This window comes from Dendropsophus ebraccatus, chromosome 3 (assembly GCF_027789765.1).
Source record: "Dendropsophus ebraccatus isolate aDenEbr1 chromosome 3, aDenEbr1.pat, whole genome shotgun sequence".
Taxonomy (NCBI): domain Eukaryota; kingdom Metazoa; phylum Chordata; class Amphibia; order Anura; family Hylidae; genus Dendropsophus; species Dendropsophus ebraccatus.
Window position 1 is genome coordinate 168,976,244 of NC_091456.1, and position 27,988 is coordinate 169,004,231.

Sequence of the window (27,988 nt, forward strand, 5' to 3'; positions counted from 1 at the left end):
GTGATTTATGTGGTGCTATATGTGGTGATATTTATGGTGATATATGTAGTGATATGTATGGTGATATATAATGTGATATGTGGTGATATATATGTTGATATATGTGGTGATATGGATGGTGAAATGTATGGTGATATATGTGGCAACATAAGTGGTGATATGTATGGTGATATAAATGGTGATGTATGTGGTTATATAAGTGGTGATATTTATGGTGATATAAGTGGTGATATATATGGTGACATGTATGGTGATATATGTTGTGATATTTATGGTGATATATATGGTGATTTGTATGGTGATATCTATGGTAATACATGTGGGGATATATGTGGAGATATATGTGGTGATATATGTGGTGGTGGTGTGTATATATATATATATATATATAGTGATATATGTGGTGATATGTATGGTGTTATATGTGGTGATATGTGGTTATATATGTGGGGATATGTATGGTGATATATAGTGATATGCATGGTGATATATGTGGTGATATGTATGGTCATATATAAGGTGATATGTATGGTGATATATGTGGTGATATATGGAAATATATACGTTGTGATATAAATGGTGATATATGTGGTTATATAGATGGTGATATCAACCCATTGATGTTAATAGACACTGTATAATCTCCTTTGGTGCACTGCCTGGAAAAATAACACTTACTGTCAGGTCTCTCTTTAAATCATACTGATTGCTTAAATACACCAAGTATACAAGATTCTAGTAAAATTTATATTTGTATAAATATATTAGTCACAACAATAAATCTCATCAACTTTTATTTCTCCACTTCAGAAAACTCTTTACAAATCACAAGTGGGTCAGCTGAGTCCTGTGGTGCCTGGCTGGTCAGGTAGCTGCAGGTGAAGGCCTTATGTCCTCCTCGTGGCTTGTTGACAGAAACCCTTTTGTTCTCCCAGGAAGTTTCCTCTGATCAGCAGATAACCTTGCGGGCATTGTCCCCCCGGCAGGGTTCCCCCCCAGAGGCTGGAGCCGGGTTGTCACATTGACGAGTCTGAGATTTTTCTCCATCTTTACAAGAGGATGAGTCTTTCCAGCAACCCCAATTTCCATTAATAGCATCGGAGGGTTCTGTGAAAATAAGGTTTTCACTATTATATACCCTTTATAGAGAAAGCCTGTGGGTCCTGCTTCCCCCACCACTCATAGAGAAAGCCTGTGAGTCCTGCTTCCCCCACCACTCATAGAGTGAGCCTGTGAGTCCTGCTTCTCCCACCACTCATACAGAAAGCCTGTGAGTCCTGCTTCCCCCACCACTCATAGAGAAAGCCTGTGAGTCCTGCTTCCCCCACCACTCATAGAGAAAGCCTGTGAGTCCTGCTCCCCACCACTCATAGAGAAAGCCTGTGAGTTCTGCCTCCCCCACCACCCGTAGAGAAAGCCTGTGAATCCTGCTTCCCCATCACTCAGTTAATAAGGGTCCTATTGCATGGAGCGATCATTGTTCCGTGTAGTAAAAACAGCAATCAGCCAATGACAACAATCATTGGCTGACCGGGTCTTTAGGTCTAGCAGGTCTTCGCTTACATGAAGTCATCTGGCAATGAAATACGGCCCTTAGTGTGTGTGGTTGTGGTGATTGGGTACAGCCTGAAGTGTTAGTTCAGGGAGAGATTAACTTGCACGGCCAGAGATGTTAGTGTTGTGACGCCAGTGCTAGGTTTACTATTGTTTACTGATTCTGTACTGCGTTGCCCGTTTGGTTTGGACTTTGACTTGTCGACTTTCCCTTTGTGTTTGTTCGTCTGTCTTGTTCTGTGTAACACCTATACTAGAGCAGGGACCACCTTCATAGGTAGGGACAGTGGGTGGGCTCAGCTGTAGGGTTCACTGTTGTGTCTTGTCCCTACCTCCCCTGTCCTGACAGGTAGAGAGAAGAGTAGAGGAGCCCTTTGTAGCCCTTTTACTCTGCTGGAACTATAGTGGAGATATCTTAGCAGTGAAGTGATACTCATACTCACGTTTAGACAATGTCTGACCGCCTTCTGCCCCCTAGTGTTGTAGAACCTGTCCTAGGTGGGTAGCACGAGCCCCAGTTGTGGTTATCTGGTTGTAGCTAGGTGTCCGAGATTTCCCAGTCACCTGCAGTAGGATATGTAGACCTTTTCTTTACGGTAGCTTTGTCCTACTGGAATCAGCTCCTATTTCCCTAGGAGACTGTCCTGCACTTTTTAGATAATTTCCTTGCATGGGCTAGCCCTAGAATGCGTGACATCAGAAATCTTCATATTAACGTGTTGGGGGCCTTTTAGGCCCCCATGCGAATCACATGGAAAAACACACTTATATAAAACTTCTACAAGTTTATTTTAAAACTGCTAAATAAAATATGACTAGTAAACAAAATTTTACTAATTTTTCACAAATAAAACCAAAAAAATTATTTTTTTCCAAATTTCTCACAAACATATGAAAAAACGCATAGAATTCTATACCAAACTAGCTGCAGCTACATTTCTATTATGTTTCTTTTCTATTCTATTAGTCTTCCAAACAATTTTGACAAGTTATTTTTTCGGAAGAATGTTCTTTGCAGACATTTTCCTTACAAATTGAACAAAATCTCTCAGTTTTCCTTTCTACGTTTCTTGGACACATGAAACAGCGCTTTCTTTTTCTTTCTCCTGGCCCTGGAATCATCTGAAACTGTACGCCACACCGTTTCATTGCTTCTTTAGTTTGCTTTATCAAGCCTTTCACGTCACTTCGCTGTATCATGTGAGGCATTACAAGCTCATGACAAAGGTCCTTCAAAAATAGGCGTCTCCTGTCCTTCCTCCGTGCATGGAATTCTGGATGATTTTCTGTATAAATGATGAATGAATTCAGGGCTGCTACATCAAGCATATTTGAAAAAGGTACTACAGGCCATCGTTTTGTTTGCCTCTTGCATGAATATTCTCCCACCATCTCATCCATTTTGTCTACACCTCCTTTAGTTTTATTGTAATACAGGATGATTTCTGGCTTTAATTTTCTGTCATTGCTGTCAATACTGCAATTGTGATGCATGGTACTGAGTAAAATCACTGATTTCTCCTTCTTTGCTTTGTAAGATACCAAAGTCGCTTTGTTATTGAATCCAAAGACACTCTCATAAAGTGCTCGCTGACGATTGTGTTTCAGTGCTTCTGGAATTTCTCGGCGGTTTGCCTTGATAGTACCAACAAGTGTAATATGTTTTTGAAGCAGAAAATTGCCTAGTTCAACATTGGTGAAATAATTGACCATGGTAATGTTTCTACCTGAACTGAATATTGGAACAGCAAGAGTTTTGACAATTTCAGACCCCAGATCCTTCTGTGCTGGTGCACCAACCTCTTTGCCACAGTAGATTACGCCATTTATGCCATAATAACATGCCGAATCACACATCCAGAAGATTTTGATTGCATATTTGGCTGGCTTGCTGGGCATGTATTGTATGAACTTGCAGCGTCCTCTGAACGGTACAAGTTGCTCATCTACTGTAACATTAGCACTAGGATTGTAAAGTTTGGTGCAATTTTTGATAAATATGTTCCAAATATAACTGATAGGGGCTAATTTGTCTGTTTCAAACCTCAATGCACGTGTTCGCTTATCATCAAATCGAATATGTCTTCTAATTTCCTCATATCTGTCCACTGACATTGTCGCCTTATAGTGTGGATCAGAAAGTGGGTCCAGAAATAATTCTCGTATAGGAACATCATACGATTTTTGACTTCCTGCCAGCAGTAAAAGTCCAATGTATGCATAAAGTTCCTCTTTTGAGATATTTTTCCAGGACTTATTTTTTGCAGAAGCAATACGTCTTCCTTCTAGGTTTGAACATAAAAGGACCTCTTCTGCCATATTGTCAGAAAAAAAAGTACAGAATACGTCTTTAGGGGAAAAGTACCTGGGACTTCCCACGGCTCCTTGAGCCTGTCTCACAATATTATGGATTGCAGTACGTCCGACTAATGTAGGTTTACTGTCCCAAAAAATATTCGTTTTGGATGTTCTACTTATCACTTCTTGAGGATCCACTGTATTCACTTCTTCATCATCAGAAGAAGAAGAATCACTTGAGGATGTTTGATTCTCTGGTGGCAGGTACTCGTCATCGGACAAAGATAGTTCACTTTCATCATCACTTTGAAACATAATTGCTTCAATCTCTTGGTCAGTCAGATGCTTGGTGGAAGACTGCGCCATTGCTGACTAGATGTTAGCAAACTATGAAAAAAACAATGAACACAATCAAGATTGTCCACTCTTTGCTTGTGTGTGACACACTGTAAGGGTAATGTGCCCCCTCCCTCCTCTCACCCTCAGCAGCTCTTACCTTTTATACTTTATTTTAGGTGGTGTACAATTCTCTGGATGTCTTTAGCTCAATAGCTTTACCATTTGCAGGCTTCTTAGAATCAGAGAAACTGAAACTGAATCAGTCTTCCTCTCAACATCTTATCTTATCTCAGGTCCTTCACAATTAGCTCACAGTGTATACTGTCGTCATTACTCTATACACAGCTCATTACTGTATTCCGAAGGACCTGAGATGATGTCATGGCCTTACCACTCCCTCACAAAATCACATGACATCCTCATATGGCATTATCCACACCCTGGCCCCCCCACCAGCATTACTGAGTACAAATAAAGTAACTTGAGACACAAACACTACTGAGAAAATGCCCCCAACACGTACAGATGTGGTTTTCACAAAAAAAGCATTGTTACACCGAAATGCCTATGAAAAAAATTATATGAACAACTGGATATTACCAAAAACGACATACTTGAGGATTACCTGGAGTTTCAAAATTCTAACTTAAGTAATTTTGCAGATAATAGCAAAAAAGTAAGCATGGGGGCCTAAAAGGCCCCCAATACGCATTCTAGGGCTAGGGTGTTCCTTGGTGGTTGCTGTTCCCTACTTTAGCTTAGCACTGCATAGTGAAAATATTTGCTTGCATAGAAGAAAGTCTTTTCCACATCTGTCTCTGTCCCTGTCAGGGGTCCTGGCCAAAGCCAGGCCCTGGCTTACCTTCTGTAGGAACTGCCTTGTGGTGTGTCCTCTCTCACTGAAAACTGGACTAAGACTAAACTCACTTCCTCCACCAGTGTTACTCCTCCTACAGGGGTGTTTGTGTACCCTCCTGTGAGTGGTGGGGGTGAGTGTGTGCAAGATAAAAGCTAGAGAGGATAGGATAGAGAGAAAGAGCACCTGTGATAGCTCAGCATAAAACACATGGCATAGAAAACATAACCCATAACCTTCCTTCAGCTGTGCAATGGTAGTAATACATATACATATAAGAAATACTGACAACTAGTGACAACTACATACATCATCCACCACTTATTTAACCTGAGTGAGAACTTTAGGACAGGTGCATAAGAGAACGCTAGTAGTGGGACACCACATGATGACTTATTTCACAATCCTAATCCAGTATACACTGCATATTATCATCACATACTTACTATCATATATTCCACTCTTTGGTGTCTGGCACGCCAAACCTTTAAACCGTTCCGGGCACTTGCACAAGCATTCCCCATCTACCACCATGACAGTCCCACCGTTCTTACAAGGCTGACATTTACACGTGCTGTATTCACTTATGTATTCTTCAATGGCTCGTTCCAGGTGACGTGACTTTATATAGGCGTCTTTTAGATTGATCGGGACCAGAGTATGAATAGGAGATGGCTGTGGAGTCAGAAATACAGGCAAAGCAATCAGAAAAGGAAAGACATGGTGTTTTTTTACTACATCAAGGTAAGAGGCATTGAGTTCAATAGGTTGGGTGCATCGGAGTTCTGCAGGTGTAAGAAGTAAGGGAGGACCAACAAACAAACATGTACCAAGAAAGCTGCCAACACATTCCCTGAACGTAGCCATAGACCCCCCCATTCCCCCAAGATGAGGTCTCGAGGAGGTTTCTGCTATGCTGGTATGTGCCCACATCTACAGACTACCCAGACAAGCCAACACCTATGTAAAGTGTATCTACCTTAAAGGGGTATTCCCATGTGAAGAAGTTATCCCCTACCCACAATATAAAGGATGGTATGCTGATTGTTTATAGTCCAACTGGTAAGACCCCAATTGAACAAAAAAATGGTGACAGAAGTGTTCAATGATTCCCAATGTTTGGTGGTCACTTAGGGTGGTATTACACTGGACGATTTTTCGTCGATTAACGATAAACGATCTCAAACGACCACTATGATGAACGATCTCAAATCGTTGACCCTATTACACAGGACGATGATCGTTACTTACATGAGTCCAATGTAACAAATCTCGTAGCACTCCAGCTCATAAAATCATGATCCTTTATTAATTCACGAATACGAATACATCCAAAGAACACACAAGATGTGTACAGCAACGCGTTTCAATGTGACCGTCTTTTTCACAGCTTATACAAGCTTGTATAAGCTGTGAAAAAGACGGTCACATTGAAACGCGTTGCTGTACACATCTTGTGTGTTCTTTGGATGTATTCGTATTCGTGAATTAATAAAGGATCATGATTTTATGAGCTGGAGTGCTACGAGATTTGTTACATTGGACTCATATACTTAATGTCCAGCAAGCTCCTGGACTTCGTCTGCACCGCTCTAGATCCTATGGGACACTTTTCCTTCATAAGGTATGAACCAGAATCATTACTAAGCATTATTACGGTTGAGTGGTGAACCTACTCTTTTATGTTTTGGATCGTTACTTACGGTCGTTCTTGTGCTCGTCCATTCCTGGCTGATAGACCAGGGAACGACTGAACGATGTGTTATTATTCTGAACGTTGTTCAGATGATTTGTGAACAATGAAATAAGTCCAGATTCTATCAAACTATCAACGATTTCTCCTTGATCGTTTATTCGTTGCCTCCTATTACACGAAACAATTATTGTTCAAATCCGAACTATCTAACGATTTTTCGAAAGATAATTGTCCCATGTAATACGCCCCTTAGATAATGGTGTGTTATATTCATTCTGGAGACAATGTCGTCCTGTCCTAGGATGGGTGGAGGTGCCAGCAGTTGGACCTCTACTGATCATCATGTTATCTCCTGTCCGTCCTGAGGATTGGGGATAGCTTCTTCACATTCAACAAAAGGAAGTGGAAAAAGGTGGCAAGAACCATAAATTGTGGTCATGGAGATTGGGTCATCTGGGCTGGATCCTTGACAAATGGAGAAGTCTTGTGGTAATTCTAAAGAGGGATCAGGTGAGCGCCCTGATTTACCTTCTGCTTTATAAGTACTGGGGCGTCTACTAAGGAGGATGACCACTCCACAAAGTCATCAATGTCGATTTGTTTGTTCTGAAGAAGTTTTAAATCCAGTTTGGAGGCAAATGCGACCGTGCCCCCCTCAATGAGAGACACCACGTTGTCAATGACACCGGACTGCACCAGCTTCTCTGCGAATAGAGAGAAACATGTCATTTAAAGGGATTTATAGAAGGGCATATATCTATACTTTATTATGGGACAAGCCATAGCTGCTAGAACCAAGATTACATAATAACGACATTCAATTGTAGATCCATTCAGAGGCAGATTATTAATATGATGGAAGAGTGGGGAAGAGGAAGATGCAGCCAGTGATACATATATCAGTCAGGAACGGCAGAGAGACCGCCACTCTGCTTGTGTGTATGACTAATAGATGGAGTAACGGGGGTACATAATATTCATAGGTCCTAGTAGGACATAAGGGAAGAGGACGTTTTTAATCCACTGCCATATTTTAAGACAGGAAGGATAATTGCCATCTTCTGGATAAACACCATATTATAGGGCGGACCTACAAGGTGAAAAGAAACATTCAACATATTGGATTGAAGCATGCAGATTATTTTTTCAAATAGTAGTTAATTCACTGCTAGTATGGAGGCCACAGAGGCGTGCGGAGGGAGCAGAGGTGTCTGGGGGTGACAGAGATGTCTGGAGGGGACAGTTAAGTCTGGAGGTGGCCAGATGGGTCTGGATAGGGGCAGAGTGGTCTGAAGAGAACAGAGGTGTGTGGAAAGGACAGAGAAGTCTGAAGGAGGGGGACAAAGTTCTATGGATGAGACAGAAGGGTCTGTTGGAAAGAAAGGTCTATTTAGGGAGTGGAGCCTTGAGGGACAGAAAAATGGTGAGAGGGCAGTGGGATGAAGAGGGAACAGAGGAGTCGGGATGAGGCAGAGAAGTCTGAAGGGGACAGAGATGTCTTAAGGAGATAGAGAAGTCTGCTGGGGATAGTGAGATGTAGAGGTGACAGAAAACTCAAGAGGTGACTGTGTGGTGTCCCACCACGTATGTTACAGGCCTATACACCCCTTGCAAAAGCCTGTACTCTAAGTAAAGTGGTAATGAAGTTATGCATAAGTTTTGCCATTAGATGTCGCTATTATTTGTCTATGCACTTGTATATTGCACAGCTGTAGTGAACAAGGGGTAATTGTTTGTTGGTAATGTGTGCACCATGAAAGAGCTCATTCTCTTCTCCATCTATCTCTATCCTCTTTTCTTCTCTCTGCACTTTCTTCTCCACCACTCACAGGAGGTATTGCACACCCTGTGGGAGGAAGGTTGTCACATGGGGAGGGGAGGTCAGTCCAGAGTAGTCTAGTTGGGAATGTGGTAGTGGACAGACGTACAAGAACTGCAGAGACCTTTTTCTTCTTCAAAGCAACACTTATTCTTATCATGCAGTGCTACACCACTCAGGAGAGGACAAGTCAGAGATCACCCCAACCCACGCCGTGAACATCTCTAACAGTGCAGGACAGTATCCTGAAACAAGAGGAACTGATCCGGATAGAGCAAAGTTGCTAAAAGCCTACGCACTCTATGTTGCAGCGCAGGTGTAACCAGGTAATCTTGGCCACCTTGCTCAACTCAGGTAACAAGGTCTGGGACTTGTGTCTCCCTATGAGGACGGGTCACCCGACACTGTAGGGCAACAGGTGGTACAACAACAACAAAGGTCGAAACACGGGCACAAGTAGTCTTCTATTTTCAAGAATTCTTCAGTATTCAAGTTCTGGCAGAGCACACTTCTACCCTGGGTTGGGACCCTCAGCACAAACTCTCTCTACTGCTCTAAACTCACTCTACTCATAACTCCACTCTGGACCACCGTGATAAGTACCCAAGGGACCCCCTCACAGCCCAGCAGGTAACCAACCACAGTGGACAAGGTATAGCCAGCCTTCCTAAAATAAAAACAGGTGTGCCACCATACCTGTGTGCCCAACCGCCACTGGCAGGGCAGTATTGGCGGTACAGCTGTCAGGGGCCCGGGCTAAAACTAGCATCCAGGGGGGCCCGGCAGTCCAGCATACCTGTGTGTAAGCTCCTGTTAGCTGTACCGCACAGGCAGGAAGACACAGGGCCCCCTCCTCTTCCTCACTCTCCCTGGGCCCCCTCCTCTTCCTCACTCCCCCGGGCCCCTCCCCCGCCCCACACAACCTTCTCTGTCAGCTTTCTCCTGTGCTGCGATGTCGGAGGAGATGGGGGAGGGGCCCCAAGCCGCTGTGTGAGGACCAGTAGGAAAACAGGAAGCACATGGGTCCTGGAGCTTCCCAGCAAGTAAGTGTAGATGTGTGTGTAATCATGTGTGCTGGGGGGGATGATGTGTGCTGGGGGGGATGATGTGTGCTGGGGGGGATAATGTGTGCTGGGGGGGGGGGGTGATGTGTGCTGGGGGGGATGTGTGCTGGGGGGATGATGTGTGCATGTGTGCTGGGGGGATGATGTGTGCTGGGGGGATGATATGTGCTGGGGGGGATGATGTGTGCATGTGTGCTGGGGGGATGATGTGTGCTGGGGGGGATGATGTGTGCTGGGGGGGATGTGTGCTGGGGGGTGATGTGTGCTGGGGGGGATGATGTGTGCTGGGGGGTGATGTGTGCTGGGGGGTGATGTGTGCAGGTGTGCTGGGGGGATGATGTGTGCTGGGGGGATGATATGTGCTGGGGGGGATGATGTGTGCTGGGGGGGATGTGTGCTGGGGGGATGATGTGTGCTGGGGGGATGATGTGTGCTGGGGGATGATGTGTGCAGGTGTGCTGGGGGGATGATGTGTGCTGGGGGGATGTGTGCTGGGGGGGGATGATGTGTGCTGGGGGGGATGTGTGCTGGGGGGATGATGTGTGCTGGGGGGGATGTGTGCTGGGGGGATGATGTGTGCTGGGGGGATGATGTGTGCTGGGGGATGATGTGTGCAGGTGTGCTGGGGGGATGATGTGTGCTGGGGGGATGTGTGCTGGGGGGGATGATGTGTGCTGGGGGGGATGTGTGCTGGGGGGATGATGTGTGCTGGGGGGGATGATGTGTGCTGGGGGGATGATGTGTGCTGGAAGGATGATGTGTGCTGGAAGGATGATGTGTGCTGGAAGGATGATGTGTGCTGCGGGGATGATGTGTGCATGTGTGCTGGGGGGATGATGTGTGCTGGGGGGATGATGTGTGCTGGGGGGGATGATGTGTGCTGGAGGGATGATGTGTGCTGGGGGGGATGATGTGTGCTGGGGGGGATGATGTGTGCTGGAGGGATGATGTGTGCTGGGGGGGATGATGTGTGCTGGGGGGGATGATGTGTGCTGGGGGGGTGATGTGTGCTGGGGGGGATGATGTGTGCTGGGGGGGGGTTTAATCCCTGCACCCTGTCTGCCCCCACATCCCTGATCCCTGCACCCTGTCTGCCCCCACATCCCTGCACCCTGTCTGCCCCCACATCCCTGCACCCTGTCTGCCCCCACATCCCTGCACCCTGTCTGCCCCCACATCCCTGCACCCTGTCTGCCCCCACATCCCTGCACCCTGTCAGCCCCAACCTCCTTGCACTCTGTCAGCGCTCTGTTTGCCCCCACATCCCTGATCCCTGCACCCTGTCTGCCCCCACATCCCTGCACCCTGTCTGCCCCCACATCCCAGCAGTATTATTTGGTACCAATGCGTAGAAATATTTTGTGGCCATGTGTAGGGGGCTTGTGCTCCTGATCTTTTAAGACCCCAGCAACACTCCTCTCAGACCACCTTCTTTATTTAACTATGACTGTGTAGTGGTTTAATGTCTAAGCACTTGGGGCCCCACTTTTAAATTATGCCCAGGGCCACATTTGACCTAAAACCGGCCCTGGCCCTTGGGTTCCATAGTTTTTATTTTAATTAATAGTGTACAGAAGTTGGCTGGCGTGGGATGTATCCAAAGAGACCCAGCTTTCCAGAATTATCCCAAAGCCACCCAGTTACTTCAAAGACATCAGTCAAAAATATGTCCCATGTTTTTTTGTTAATGGGGGGCCCAGACACTCCGGCTGTATGGGGCCCCGAAATTTCTGATGGCGGCCCTGGGCACTGGCATCACGACACCCTACCATCCGGCTGAGCTATACTCCGACCAACCACCACAGTAGTGGCGCCACACAACACCATCTGGCAATCGACCATAGGGCACCACAACTGGAGGTGACAGGTGCATCAGGAGGCAGGGGACAGAGGAGCCTGAAAGGATAGAGGAATGTTGCAAAGGGGGAGAAAGGGGACAGAGGAGCCTGAAAGGATAGAGGAATGTTGCAAAGGGGGAGACAGATGAGTCTGGATGGGACAGAAAGTTCGGAAGGGGACAGAGAAGTCTGAAGGAGACAGAAGAGTCTGTAGAGGGCTGAGAGGCTTATTCTTCTCACTCTATTAAAATAAATACACATTAGGACAACTTTAAGGACCTCTCCTGGTGCTGTAAAGTTCTCCACTTACCCTCATTGTTTGACAAGACCTTCTCACATTGTGAACCTTCGACATTCAGGTCTCCTTTCAGTCCTTCAGCCGCCAGATTTACCCCAATATTATAGCCTAGACAGGATTTCACATCCGCTGTTGTTAATTCTGCAATGTCATTTATAGAGTCAGAATCCAGATATCTAGAAAAGCTACTGTAAATTTATACTGTATGGCATAGTTCAGATCTGTTAACATCCCAATCCACCACCTTCCATATATAATACTGGTGTTTTATGTGGAAGATGGAGCTCAGTGGCATCAGGGTCCAGGTATGACTGCTACCTCTGTACCCCATAGATATACCCTAACAGGACTGCTAATATTTTCTACTGTCAGTAATTGCAACTTACTTAGTTACTAAAAAGGCCACCTACTGTAATACTGGTAACAAAAGACAAGGAGGAAGAAGGCCGCTGCATCTGTTAGTGGTCAGGAAAATATTATGTGATACAGGGAGACCAGGCCCTATTACACCAAACTATTATCATCCATACTTGGCCGATTACCGGCCATTCTAGTCGATAATCGTTTGGTGTCATAATTTAGATTGTGAGCCCTAATGGGGACAGGGAGCAATAATTGGCATAACTATGTAAAGTGCTGCGGAATCTGTGTGTGCTATACAAATAATAATAAAAAAAAATAGTACATGTTGAAACAGCCCGATCATGAAAGTAACAGTCTGCTCCTTGTCACTCAATGTAACAGGAGTGGCGACAGCAGATGACGGCTGACTTTAATGGGCAGCCCCTATTACTGCTCCCCGCGTCCCTCATCCACCCCCCCACCTTCGCTCTCTGCTTGCTATCTGTGTATATAATAGCCCAAGCAGCGAATGGGGAACAAGGGGAGAAGCAAGCGCTGACCTGACAGCAGGGGCGTAGCTAATGTCTCCTGGGCCCTGGTGCGAGAGGCCAACTTGGGCCCCCCCCCCCTCCTTTCACGACCAAGTGATGCTATTGTTGTGTGTGTGTGTATATATATATATATATATATATATATATATATATACATACACAGTGGTGCCTTGGATTATGAGCATAATTCGTTCCAGGACCGTGCTTGTAATCCAAATCCACTCTTAAACCAAAGCAAATTTTCCTATAAGAAATCATGTAAATACAGACAATTGGTTCCACACCCCAAATATATTTATTATTCTGTACTGTACAGTAATGGAGAGGATGGGAAACACAAGGGCTGACAGAGACTGCAGGGAGCAGGAAGGAATGAGCAGGGCAGATGTGGGCACATACATGCAGCACTCTCTGTCCGGGGAGAGAGGGGTTACAGCTATGGAGAGATTACCCCCCCCCCACAGTCCTGTCCCCTGATGTAAGCCCCAGCCTGAAGGGGATCTGATATGATTTGGAAGGTGTTTAGAGTACAGTGCTGTAGACCCCGCTATGCAGGCCATGCCCCTTCTCCACTCGCGCTCCCACCCAATACAGGAAGTTCTTAAACCAAAGCAATGCTCTTAAACCAAGTCACAATTTTGAAAAACTGTGAGCTCTTAAACCAAAACGCTCTTAAACAAAGTTACTCTTAAACCAAGGTACCACTATATATATATATATATATATATATATATATATATATATATATATATATGTATATATATATATATATACACACACACACACACACACACACACAAAGACAGATATTACCTATTACCGCCATACTGTTACCGACCAAATCCTGTATACTGAGACCAATATTACCAGTAATACCAGTATATAGGGAGGAAACATTACCGCCACACCACAACCACTACCATCACCACCATATTGTTACTGACCAAATCCAGTATACTAAATCACCTCATCCAGTCATATAGAGGTGGCCCCAGCTCTACACAGGTTCTATACACCATATACATTACAGTGCAGTTATATCAGGTGACTCACAGGAGACGTCTTTTCTGATCGGAGTTCTTTCCTTTTCATTATCTTCTCCATCTGCCCTGGGCCGTTATGAGAACTTCTCCGAGCCACGAATCCACAGAATCTGCCAGACAGATATATTAGGCTCCACACTCTGACACCATCTCCATCTCTCTACACACTGCACATCTGTACTGTCCCCTTTACACCCTCATTTAGTGGGTAGCCCTGACTCTATGTGACCTCCTAATATATGCCCCCCTCTGTGTATTCCCTCTCCCCCTATGTTGCCCCCCCAAATAGATGGCCCCCTCTACCCCCTCCCTTATAGATGGCCCCCTCTACCCCCTCCCTTATAGATGGCCCCCTCTACCCCCTCCCTTATAGATGGCCCCCTCTACCCCCTCCCTTATAGATGGCCCCCTCTCTCCTCACCCTCCCTTATGAATGGCCCCCTCTCCCCCCACCCTCCCTTATAGATGGTCCCCTTCCCCCCCCCCTCCCTTATAGATGGTCCCCTTCCCCCCCCCCTCCCTTATAGATGGTCCCCTTCCCCCCCCCTCCCTTATAGATGGTCCCCTTTCCCCCCCTCCCTTATAAATGGTCCCCTTTCCCCCCCTCCCTTATAGATGGTCCCCTTTCCCCCCCTCCCTTATAGATGGTCCCCTTTCCCCCCCTTTATAGATGGTCCCCTTCCTCCCTCCCTTTATAGATGGTCCCCTTCCTCCCTCCCTTTATAGATGGTCCCCTTCCTCCCTCCCTTTATAGATGGTCCCCTTCCTCCCTCCCTTATAGATGGTCCCCTTTCCCCCCCCCCCACCCTCATAGATGCCCCCCTCCTTTCCCCCCACCCTCATAGATGGCCCCTCTTTCCCCCCCACCCTCATAAATGCCCCCCTCTTCCCCCCCACCCTCATAAATGCCCCCCTCTCTCCCCCCCCACCCTCATAGATGCCCCCCTCCTTCCCCCCCCACCCTCATAGATGCCCCCCTCCTTCCCCCCCACCCTCATAGATGCCCCCCTCCTTCCCCCCCACCCTCATAGATGCCCCCCTCCTTTCCCCCCACCCTCATAGATGCCCCCCTCCTTTCCCCCCACCCTCATAGATGGCCCCCTCCTTTCCCCCCACCCTCATAGATGGCCCCCTCCTTTCCCCCCACCCTCATAGATGGCCCCCTCTTTCCCCCCACCCTCATAGATGGCCCCCTCCTTTCCCCCCACCCTCATAGATGCCCCCCTCCTTTCCCCCCACCCGTACAGGCTGATAAAAAAACAAAACTTAACTCACCTGACATCGCGCTCCCACGTTGATCCTCACTCCTTCGCCTTCGGTCTGTCCCCGGCTGCTGCGCGGCTGCCGGGGGTGTCGCGTCTTATCCCCGGCAGCGCGCGCATCCCAGAACTCCCTGCGCGCCGGAAACCGGAAGTCAGGGCCCAAGGCGCGCAGGGAGTTCTGGGATGCGCGCGCTGCCGGGGGTAAGATGCGACACCCCCGGCAGCCGCGCAGAAGCCGTGGGAAAGACGGAGCCAGTCTCTTGTGACCGCAAGCAAAACAATGCTTGCGGTCACAAGAGTGATTGATCGGGGGGCCCCGCGGGCCCCCCTTGTGGCGGGCCCGGTCGCGGCGGCGACCCCCGCGACCACGGTGGCTACGCCACTGCCTGACAGGTCATCGCTTGCTTACTGCTGCTGATCGGCCTGTGTAATAGGGGCTTTAAGGTCCTTTTAGACCTGACGATCTCTCACCTGCGAGAGCTGCAAAATCAGTGATCGTTTGCAGTGCCACACAGCAAGAGATATTGAGCGCCTGGGCTGCACGAACGATCTTTTGTGCAGCCCTGGAAACTGTGCTGTCAGTTTCCATATCACAAGCAACAATGTATACTAACTATCAGCGCTTCCTGTGATCCGGCATCCAGATGGATCTTCAGGCCCTGCCTCCTTTGGCTGTCAGTTATTCCGGAGGAGGCGGTGGCCGAAGGACTGGAGAACCAGATGCCGAATCCCCAGCAGCATGGTAAGTATAGCCTGCTTGTGATCTGAAAAGTGACAGCATGGATATATGTATAGGCGCGCTGTCAGTTTCCCCTTAACATCCCCTGTTTACATAGGGAGATATGTGTCCGAAATTTTAGAGGCTGCTTTCAAAAGACAATTGGACGAGGATCGGGTGTTTTCCCCCTCTGCATATTGACGTCACTTTTACACAGGCCAATAATCAGTAAAAGGAACGTTTCTTGCAACCCTCTGGGCCAATAATCAGCCTGTGTAAAAGGCCCTTAACTCCCCCGCCTCTAATACTAAAAAGATGACTCTGCTACCTACCCAGACTATCCAACAAAGCAGAGAAGTGAAAAATAGCTATTTATTTATCACAAGAAGGGGATTATCTAAAGTTGAGGAGAGATCCCCTTTACGTTACTCAGTAGTTTCTAGAATCTGCATCGACTGACTCACCATTACTGTTTAATGCAGCCGTGTCCAGTATGTAGACCAGGTCATATTTACCACCAACGCTGCCAGATCCGGTGTAATGAGTGCCGTACATCTCCAGCAGAGAGAAATATTCTCCTTTGTCATAGAATGATGGGAGACTTTTAATGTCTTCAATAAAGGAGTTGGATAACATGTAACTCCGTGTTCTCATCTGGAAAGTTGCTAACTGGACGGTTCCTGTGATCCTCATGAATTCTTTATTCTGTAGAAGAAAATACTTTGTGAGTAAATGGGTTAAATCATATGGATTAAACATATAGTATGGGGAGGAGATGATTGACATGGATTCATATTCTCCAGCCACATGTGACTGTATATCAAGAGCCATCCATTTAAATAGAGAGACATCATTGTACATATGCATTGACTAAAGAGCAGGACACCCAGGTGGGGACAAGGAGAGGAAGAGGAGAACATCCAGGAAGGGATGAGGGGAAGGCTGACGAGGAGGAGAAAAAACAGGAAGGGATGAAGGGAAGGCTGACGAGGAGGAGAAAAAACAGGAAGGGATGAAGGGAAGGCTGACAAGGAGGAGAAAAAACAGGAAGAGATGAAGGGAAGTCTGACGAGGAGGAGAAAAAACAGGAAGGGATGAGGGGAAGGCTGACGAGGAGGAGAAAAAACAGGAAGGGATAAAGGGAAGGCTGACGAGGAGGAGAAAAAACAGGAAGGGATGAAGGGAAGGCTGACGAGGAGGAGAAAAAACAGGAAGGGATAAAGGGAAGGCTGACGAGGAGGAGAAAAAACAGGAAGGGATAAAGGGAAGGCTGACGAGGAGGAGAAAAAACAGGAAGGGATGAGGGGAAGGCTGACGAGGAGGAGAAAAAACAGGAAGGGATGAGGGGAAGGCGGACGAGGAGGAGAAAAAACAGGAAGGGATGAAGGGAAGGCTGAAGAGGAGGAGAAAAAACAGAAAGGGACGAGGGGAAGGCTGCAGAGGAGGACAGCAATAGAGGGACAAAGGAAGGCTGCAGAGGAGGACAACAATAGAGGGACAAAGGAAGGCTGCAGAGGAGGACAACAATAAAGAGACAAAGGAAGGCTGCAGAGGGGGACAACAATGGAGGAACAAGGGGAAGACTTTAGAGGAGGACAACAATGGAGGGACAAGGGGAAGGCTGCAAAGAAGGAGGACAACAATGGAGGGACAAAAGAAGGCTGCAGAGGAGGACAACAATGGAGGGACAAAGGAAGGCTGCAGAGTAGGAGGACAACAATGGAGGAACAAGGGGAAGACTTTAGAGGAGGACAACAATGGAGGGACAATGGGAAGGCTGCAGAGAAGGAGGACAAAAATGGAGGGACAAGAGGAAGACTGCAGAGGAGGACAACAATTGAGGAACAAGGGGAAGACTTCAGAGGAGGACAACAATGGAGGGACAAGGGGAAGGCTGCAAAGAAGGAGGACAACAATGGAGGGACAAGGGGAAGGCTGCAAAGGAGGACAACAATGGAGGGACAAAGGAAGGCTGCAGAGTAGGAGAACAACAATGGAGGGACAAGAGGAAGACTGCAGAGGAGGACAACAATTGAGGAACAAGGGGAAGACTTCAGAAGAGGACAACAATGGAGGGACAAGGGGAAGGCTGCAGAGAAGGAGGACAACAATGGAGGAACAAGGGGAAGGTTGCAGAGAAGGACAACAATGGAGGGACAAGAGGAAGACTGCAGAGGAGGACAACAATGGAGGGACAAGGGGAAGGCTGCAAAGAAGGAGGACAACAATGGAGGGACAAGGGGAAGGCTGCAAAGGAGGACAACAATGGAGGGACAAAGGAAGGCTGCAGAGTAGGAGGACAACAATGGAGGGACAAGGGGAAGACTTTAGAGGAGGACAACAATGGAGGGACAAGGGGAAGGCTGCAGAGAAGGAGGACAAAAATGGAGGGACAAGAGGTAGACTGCAGAGGAGGACAACAATTGAGGAACAAGGGGAAGACTTCAGAAGAGGACAACAATGGAGGGACAAGGGGAAGGCTGCAGAGAAGGAGGACAACAATGGAGGAACAAGGGGAAGGCTGCAGAGGAGGACAACAATGGAGGGACAAGAGGAAGACTGCAGAGGAGGACAACAATGGAGGGACAAGAGGAAGACTGCAGGGGAGGACAACAATGGAGGGACAAGGGGAAGGCTGCAGAGGAGGACAACAATGGAGGAACAAGGGGAAGGCAGCAGAGGAGGAAAACAGCAAGGGAGGGGCAAGTGAAAGACTACAGAGGAGGAGGACACCTGAGGAGGAACAAGAGAACACCAGAGGAGGGGGAAACCAAGAGATAGAAAAGAGGAGGGCTGCAGAATGGTAGGCAGGCTTTAAAGGAGAGAAAACACTAAAAAAATCAGGGAGAGAGAAGAGAAATACTAGGAAGGAGGAGGGCAATCTGCAGGGGGCACTAGTTGTCACAATGTTTTGTTGTACATTTTGAGGCTGACTACTTATAGGGTCACACATGACCTTGGTTGATGTCTTACCTGTATATTTGATAGCTCCTTCAGCTTATTAAGTGATGCATTTTTTATTTGGTTCAATCCTATAGACACATTCACATCCTCTTTGTTCAATTCCGTCGGCGTCAGTTTCAATGAAAACGAAGATTCAAACTGTTCTGTTTTCTCTCTGATAACTTTGGACATCACTTCCATTGAGTTTTTAAAGGTCTCTGTAGAGAAGGATTTATCGGCTTTTGTCTAAGAACAGAAAAAGGAAAAATAAAAATCCAGAAAAGAACACCAGAATATCTGATGGTATAATACCATAAAGTAAAATTCTTTCCATTCACAATTTCATGTCTTTTTCCAATACTTTACTATGACTGTCCAATAATACAAGGTCCTGGTCCTCACAATACAGGGATTGTTCTGGATAATGTACGGATGTAGTATACACCATCTGTATGAATGGCGTGCTGTCCTACTTAAAGGGGTTATCTGTCCAGTTTTGCTTTTTTTTACTTTTAAATCAACTGGTGTCAGAAAGTTATATAAATTTGTAATTGACTTCTATTTAAAAATCTCAAGTCTTCGAGTACTTATCAGCTGCTGTATGTCCTGCAGGAAGTGGTGTGTTTTTTCCAGTCTGACACAGTGCTCTCTGCTCCTACCTCTGTCAGGAACTGTCCAGATCAGTGGCAAATCCTAATAGAAAACCTCTCCTGCTCTGGACAGTTCCTGACATGGACAGAGGTGGCAGCAGAGAGCACTGTGTCAGAGTGGGAAGAGTATACCACTTACTGCACTACATACAGCAGCTTATAAGTACTGGAAGACTTGAGTGTTTAAAATAGAAGTAAATTACAAATATATATATAGCTTTCTTATATATCTTATATAGCTTTCTTATTGTGCTATGGCTCACTTGGGGATGGATATGTTACCTGATAGACCAGAGCGGCTGCGTTCCATGGGACACGGTAATGTGTCTTTGTATTCCCATCTCGGACTTTGTTACATACTCCATTAAAATATTCATTGTCAAAAGGATTTCCCCTTGTTTCCATTCCAAGAATATTAATACTGCGAGGAAGTAAGACAGAAAATTGATGATGGAAATGAAATATAATGACTTTTTTTCTCATTAGTGTATTCTTTTAAAAATGCAAAGAATTCCCAGTTAGGTTTAAATTAGTTTAGTTTTTCAATACAATGATGAGAAACTATAACTACTTTTTATTTCCATCAGAGGATTCGAGCCAAAGAAAACTTACTGTTGCTGGTCTCTAGACTGATCATTTACCCCTAGACCACAGCTCATATACAGGTTGAGAATTTAAACTATATCTCCTTTGAAATATATATATATATATATATATATATATATATATATATATATATATATATATGTTATCTATATCTGTCATGTTACCTATATATCAGATATATATATCTATATATGTTATCTATATCTGTCATGTTATCTATATATCAGATACTGACTGAGAGCTGAGTGAGCAAAAGGCTGGTCTTCATTGATTATTCATGAAGAGGAGGGAGGAGGAAGGAGTGGTGAGGCGTGCCAGAGTGCGGCACAAACACTAAGCCACAACTCCTCTTTGACTCTTCATTACAGTAGGAGACCCGAGACTGCACATAATCCACTGCACGGCCAAATTATCAAAAGGTAACATGCTCACTAGGGCACTGCCAGCTACAGCACACTGTCAGCACATGAGGTAGGGCCTGGGTGCTGACAGATTCCCTTTAAGAGTAATGTTGGAGTCTGAAATCATAGATGGTGACGATATCTTGATTACATACCCGTCTCCGGCTGTTCTTCCTATCTCCGACAGCTCAATATCCATATTACCACACTTTGGCTTCGGATCCTTGTCGTCACAGACTTCATCGGAATAATCTCCGCAGTCATTGTCTCCATTACACACCAGCCGCTGCTTTATACATCTACCTGTAGAGACAGACCTGCGGACTTTAGACGGGGTGTCCTGCGCATGTGTAATATATGTCCAGACGGGAAAACCCCTCGTTCTGTATTGGTTTCTTCTTTATATATATGTTATACTGTGTATATATACACACACATATATATATATATATATATATATATATATATATACATACACACTGTATATACATATACTGTATATATATATATATATATATATATATATATATATATATATTTCACTTTGGGTTTCTATTCAATTTTCTTTTTTTTTTTTTTAATCAATCAATTATTTGAATCTATTACTGAGATGTATTGGGGTGGTGGCCTACTTCCTGTGGTGGTCTGGGTACGCTGGGAGCTGTGGTGTACCACCAGTGTTACCTGTTTCACACTCAAAGTCATTCCCGCAGTCAGTCCTTTCCTCCTCACAAGGTTTGTCTGCTTTGCAGCGTTGAGCTTCTCCTAAGTTGCTGAGACAGCGAGCGCCACCAAACTGGCCAAACCTCACAATGCTCCTAGAGCGATACTGAAGATAACAGAGTACAGGTTATCTGCAAGTCTGCATTTGGGGAAGTCCCTGTGTCGCCTATGAAAGATTCAGTGTATGTGCAAGAAGTTAACATTTCTCAATACCCGCTGCTTTCCCATGATGCAGCCAATTGTACAATTATATCCAGTCTAGACAATGCTCTGTGAGCTCTACAGCCTGGACTCCAGACTGATAGATTGTACATAGCTAGTCCTGCTCTCAGCTGAGAAGTGATACAATTGTATGCAGTCTAGACAATGCTCTGTGAGCTCTACAGCCTGGACTCCAGACTGATACATTGTACATAGCTAGATAGAAAGAAGAAAAAATACTGCGGGAGCGGCTAGGTCCTTAACAATGAAAACTCCAAAAAGGAAAAAAAAAAAAAAAGGAAAAAAGAAACACACTTACACTTGGTGAGTGGTGCAAACACCACTCACAAAGATACAACGGCCACATACATGGATCTGATGATTTCCGCCGGGATCGCTGCACCCTCCGGACGCTGATAAGAGCTCCGGCTCGTATAAGCAGAAGGAAGCGGCAACACGCACAAGAAAGAACAAAAATGGGGAGCGATCAACTTCAGAACCAGCTCTACTATATAATCAAAGGAAAGGTAAAGATAAACCAATATTCACTCACTTCTCGGAGGGGAGATCGACCTACTCCCCTCCGTTGCCCGGATAGCTTGTATTGGGAAAGGTGATATTCTGCTGCTTGAAGTCCTCCCAGAGTCTTCGGTTGCGGCCTGTGTGTAACGGATACCTGTAGTGATCCTCCCGGGTGAGTTCTCCCTACACCCGTATTACTATAACAAATATAAAACTTTATTCTGTCCTGTTCTGGACAGAATAAAGTTTTATATTTGTTATAGTAATACTCACAGTTCATTTCCAAGTACGGTGTGTACCAATCCGGGTGTAGGGAGAACTCACCCGGGAGGATCACTACAGGTATCCGTTACACACAGGCCGCAACCGAAGACTCTGGGAGGACTTCAAGCAGCAGAATATCACCTTTCCCAATACAAGCTATCCGGGCAACGGAGGGGAGTAGGTCGATCTCCCCTCCGAGAAGTGAGTGAATATTGGTTTATCTTTACCTTTCCTTTGATTATATAGTAGAGCTGGTTCTGAAGTTGATCGCTCCCCATTTTTGTTCTTTCTTGTGCGTGTTGCCGCTTCCTTCTGCTGATTGTACATAGCTAGTCCTGCTCTCAGCTGAGAAGTGATACAATTGTATCCAGTCTAGACAATGCTCTGTGAGCTAAACATCATAGACTCTTCTAGACTGATCTTCCTCTGCATTGCGTTTTCATTGACTAGAAATTAGATGCCGTGATTTTATAATCTATTTAGGATCAAAATCCAGTGCTGAATAATATTATAATGTATCCTTATAGCAGCGATTCTTTCTGTTTTTGATACAGAGCTTTAAATCTCCTACATGGACATAACATTCTGTCTGCCTGCAGCCACCACTAGGGGGAGCTTTAGAGCCTTTTGCATACTGTGTTATTGCTGATTTTATGTTATAATCAGTATTCAGTAAGCTCCTAAACTCCCCCTAGTGGTGGCTGCAGGCTGCAGACAGTATTTTATTACATTCCAGGAATTAGGATTATTGTATTAGGACAATGTTCTGACCACTTATGTGTGTGTGTGTCTTATCTTATTATATGTTACACAGGACTTTACCTTCTTTCCTGTGCAGGGATCACATTCAGTCCATGCGCCCCATTCGCTCAACTGACAGTCCACTGGAGCTGGATCATTCACTTCTCTAGTCCTGGTAAAGAATAGACATAGCTGCATATAACATCTTCATCACAGAATCCCACACCTCTGTGCACGGGTTCAGTCCTATGTGTACCTGAACTGTGTCACTTACTGCATGACCAGCTCAGAGCAGCCCGTTCTACCTGATCCCAAAGATGATACATAGGATTAAGGTTTAGGGGCTGTGAAGGTCGGGAGGCAAGGAACACTTAGGGCCCTATTCCACCTGACGATTATCGTTCGCATAATCGTTAACGATAAACGATCCAAACGACCGCTATTGCGAAAGACCTGAAATCGTTCACCCATTTACATGGAACGATAATGGTTACTTATGATCGTTCTTGCGGTCGTCTTGTTGTTGCTATTGCGTTCCTCACTACTGCGAATGACCGAACGACATCTTATTCAATGCAAACGATTTGCGAACGAGCAACGATAAAAATAGGTGCAGGTCTTATTGAACAATCAACGATTTCTCATTCAGTTGTTAATCTTTAACTACTATTCAAACAAACGATTATCGTTTAGATTCGAACGATTTAACGATAATCTGAACGATAATCTTCCCGTGGAATAGGGCCCTTACTGCAGATACACATTGGCTGTATCTCAAATAAACACTTTGGTTCACTCCCAATATTGAAACGCGTTGAGACCGCAGTCAGGGGGATTCGAATGAGTATAGTTTATCCATACATCTGAATTTGCCCCTATCTTTGCATCCCTAACTGTTATGCCACACAAACTAATTGGGGTTCTGTGTTATATCTTGTGTTAGTGATTACTACTGCACAAGGTTAGATTTGCATTAGATTTGCTTTATTGCGATTCTGATGCGTTTTTCCAGCCTAGGGCTATGTTCACACTACGTAAAAATAGGGCTGTTGTTGCCATCAGCAACAACGGCCGTACTTTATGCGCCTGTGAACACTGCCTCTACTTTAATGGGATCCCGGCCGAAGCGTATACACATTGTAACCGCTCCGGCTGGGATCCCATGTGGACCCGCAAATAACTGACATGTCAGTTCACACAATGAAACAAGCGGCTCGGGCAGTGGCAAGTTCTGATGCGGGCGCGTGCTGATGTGCCTGCATCAGAACACTACGGCCGGAAAGATTATCCGGCCCGGTACTGCAGTACCGACCAGGATGGTCCGGGCAGAGACCGGCCATTCCGTGACCCGGCCGGTCACGGTGTAATACAGAGTGTGAACATAGCCTAATATTGAAAGTGTGCAGGCGATCAGCACTTACTATACATGTGGCTTGCGACACAGGCAGTTTGCCTTTTTGTTTAGCTCGTGTTTTTGCATACTCGCATTTATTATGGATTCTATAATTACATGTTTATTTGCTACTCTGTCTCAATTATATATATATGAATCACTATCCTGATTATGCTGATAGGCAGTCTATTTCTATTACCAGCTGTTCCTTACATATGATGTAGTGCCCCTCTGGTCTTTATAGTGCCCTTATTTTCAGTGATGCTGCGTTTACACGGAACGATTATCGTTCGAATTTTCGCAATAACGATCGCATTTGAGCGATAATCGTTCCGTGTAAACACAGCAAACGATCAAGCGACGAGCGAGAAACCGTTCATTTTGATCTTTCAACATGTTCTTAAATCGTCGTTTGACGTTCGCTGAAAATTCGCAGATCACTTTGTGTAAACAGTCTTTCACCGATTTACCCTATGTAAAAGATGGGCTTAAGTGATCTTAAAAACGATCGCAATAAAGATTTTTTTTACGAATTTTCAAGCGATTTTCTAACGATTTATTCGTCTAAATGCTGATCGTTATAAAACCCAAATCGTTGCTTCAAAATCGTTAAACGATCGATTGGGCAAATTATCGCTTCGCGTAAAGGCAGCATTAGGAGTTCGGGCAGGTTCCAGAGCGGGGCACCCTTCTCAGGGCGTACACTCCGCCTAGGGCAGGCTTTAAATAGAATCTATACCAGGGTATTCAGGACTACGATTTACCATCAGCTTTCTCTGTATCCTGCCCTGAGCCCACATATAACTGCATGACACCAACTACAGGGCTGCTCAAGTATAGTTGTATATTGTTTGTTGTACCCCATAGAGGTTGTTATTTGTGGCATATGGTGTATTTTATCATTGGTGTATCTTTTATGCATTTACCCTTTGAGGGTTTTTATAGGTAAAAATTAAAAGTTATGTTTTAGCGTTCTTTTTCAGTGACAGGATTAGTTGGAAATTATTGAAATTATCTTTTGTGGCAGTGATTTTGTTCAGCTGCTGTATGCCCTGCAGGAAGTGGTGTATTCTTCCAGTCTGACACAGTGCTCTCTGCTGCCACCTCTGTCCATGTCAGGAACTGTCCAGAGCAGTAGCAAATCCCTATAGAAAACCTCTCCTGCTCTGGAAAGTTCCTGGACAGAGGTGGCAGCAGAGAGCACTGTGTTAGAGTGGAAAGAATTCACCACTTTCTGCAGGACATACAGCAGCTGATAGGTACTGGAAGATCTTTAAATAGAAGTAATTTACAAATCTGTATAACTTTCTGACACTAGTTGGTTTAAAAACTTTTTTTTTTCATCACCCCTTTAACTCTACAGCGCCTTTTGTTTTAGGACAAAACACTGTACAGGAAAAATTATCTTATTTTTTAATAGGATCCCAAGTGCCTGCAAAACTCTCTATATAAACCCATGTAACAAGCAGATAAACCAGATTCAACTCTAAAAACCATTTACAACTTAGTATAGAATGCTATATTTAATGTGCAACTCCAGATACAGACTCATGAACTATATAAGATATATATAGTATATATTACAACTACATTTGTAGTGTCCCAGAACATGTGTGCCACTAAGTTTCTTATGCACCTGGGCAAAGTAACTCACTCAGGTTCCCACAAAGGGGATGAAGAAAAAGTCTACCATGTGTTTCTGCCACTAGTTGTCACTACTGTATTTACGGGGTGTACTCTACTGAGCACAGCTGAAGGAAGCAATGGGTTAACTGTCTTAACGTATGTCACGTTTTCCTCCTATCACAGATGCGGGCCTTTTTTTCCCTCACTTTTCTGCCTATCCTCTTTCTTCTGTCTTCTACACACACAGCCCCAACAATCACTCACTAGCTAAGGTAACCCTATAAAAAGGAGCTAGTTCCTGGTAAGAGGGTCTTTTGTTAGTTGAGGTGGAGACAGACACACAGAGCTGCAGTGCTGCTGCTGCAGTGAAGCCAGGGCCTGGCTCAGGCCAGGACCCTTGTCAGGGACAAAGAGACTCATTCTCCTTCTATATTGTGAACTATTGCCAGCATGCAGTGTTGATCCTTAGGAGGGAGGACATCCTCTGAGGAAATCCTGAGGCAACACACAGAGCAGTCACCTGGAGTTAGGTACTGACCCCAGTAGGACAAAGCAGCATATAAGCCTCCGTATTCTACTGTATCTCATGGCTATTCTGGGATGTTTTAGAAAGTCTGCTCAACCCAGCGACCTCGTACTACCCTAGCAGGACGGGTATCCTGACACTATAGGACATAAGGCAGTCAGATCCACAATATCTATATGTGAGTATGAGTATCTTCTTCTTCTCTTCTCAATTATGCTATCCTGGCAGAGTACACTGCTACATTGGACAGGGCTCTCAAGATGTTCTTCTACTTTACCCTGTTCCTACAACTCTTATTACTGCTACCTCCTCCCTTCGCCTGCAGTCACCATAAGTGTATTATCCTGTATTGCACTGAAGTTTCTACAAGTAAACCAAGTTCCTATGGTTAAGCCACTGGACTCTGGTCAATTATTTCTCGCACCTGCACCTGTACACCTGTTCACACTTGGGATAACCAAACCTCAGGAACAGTGCCCGTTTGTCCGGGGGTGGGTTACAGCCCCACTCCTGGCCACCGTGACAAATGCCCAAGTGACCCTACACCCATGAAGCAGCCACAACACTGCATATTTTCCCCGGCATACACCACATACTGTCCACTATAAACAATTCCACTTACAAATTCACATACATAATATATACAGCACCATATACCAGGCTATGTACAACTCTACATACTACTGTATATACATATTTACTCACAACTCCATATACTATATGCAACTTCATATACTGTGTACAACACCGCATACAAACCCATCTACAACTGACTGCTAGATACAATTGCATATAAACCAAATGCCACAACTCTTTAAAGGGGTAGTGCAGCGGTAAAGAATTATTCACAGACTAACACACATTCCAAAGTTATGACGCGGCGGAGGGGGGACAGGCGGCGGCGACTCGGCCGTCCGTCCGAAGATGAAGTTTGGCACAAGATGGCGGACGGCCCTCGACACGGATCAGGTAATGTATAATGCACCACACTTCCGGGTACACGGGTGGGGGTGGTGGGACACGGGGAAGGGGGCCATTCACAGACATAACATACATTACAAAGTTGTATAACTTTGTAATGTGTGTTATTCTGTGAATAATTTCTGAGCGCCGCACTACCCCTTTAAGTAAAGTGTAACTCCACATGCAAATTCATATACCATATAACAACTTTATATACAGTACAAGTACAACTATATATACTAAGATACAATTCTGCATGCAAATCAATATACCATATACAGTATCACTGTACATACTATATACAACTTTTCACACATACCCATATACTATACGATATACATAAATTCTAAAACACCATACGCTGTGCTATGGTAAACTCTATTCACTAACACATGTACAACTTTCGATATAAACCTATATACAGCTCTATCTACCATCTACAGTGGCATATACACATACATCTCCATACACTATGTGCAACTCTATAAAACTCCATATACCATCTGCTTGAAGTTAACATTTCAGAAAAAAACCCATCAGAACTTACCTTATATTGCCAGATGTATACAATATACATGAAATAAGTGCCAACCCCAGCAGATATAGTCCTGTACCCATGGCGGCTGGCAGACACCTTGGGGGGGGGAAAATACTTAGAGGGGCTTTTTCTGTAATCCCTTTAATAGGCACACTGTAATTCATTAACCGCAGTATAAACAGAAGGTCCGATACAGAACTTTCTGATTCTGCT

The 27,988-nt window shown here is 45.2% G+C and overlaps 1 protein-coding gene and 1 long non-coding RNA gene across 3 annotated transcripts in view; one reads left to right on the forward strand and one right to left on the reverse strand.

The window, feature by feature from the left end:
- Window positions 1–777: 777 nt before the first annotated feature.
- On the reverse strand, window positions 778–27,893 carry LOC138786249 (complement component C9-like). 2 transcript variants are annotated; one of them, XM_069963100.1, is made up of 11 exons: window positions 27,785–27,893; window positions 22,811–22,901; window positions 20,963–21,107; window positions 20,434–20,581; window positions 19,554–19,692; window positions 18,652–18,867; window positions 16,143–16,383; window positions 11,775–11,903; window positions 7,272–7,447; window positions 5,494–5,722; window positions 778–1,107 (listed from the first exon to the last, which is right to left on the reverse strand). In XM_069963100.1, the coding sequence occupies exons 1-11, from the start codon at window positions 27,853–27,855 to the stop codon at window positions 950–952; spliced, it is 1,743 nt and encodes a 580-aa protein (XP_069819201.1). In that variant the 5' UTR covers window positions 27,856–27,893; the 3' UTR covers window positions 778–949. The 2 variants fall into 2 exon arrangements, with proteins under 2 accessions (XP_069819201.1, XP_069819204.1); XM_069963103.1 differs by lacking the exon at window positions 22,811–22,901.
- Window positions 26,080–27,988, forward strand: part of LOC138786251 (uncharacterized) — a 34,440-nt gene continuing 32,531 nt past the window's right edge. Inside the window, exon 1 of the long non-coding RNA XR_011362204.1 lies at window positions 26,080–26,452. This is a non-coding gene — a long non-coding RNA (uncharacterized lncRNA). The remainder of the gene's footprint in view (window positions 26,453–27,988) is intronic.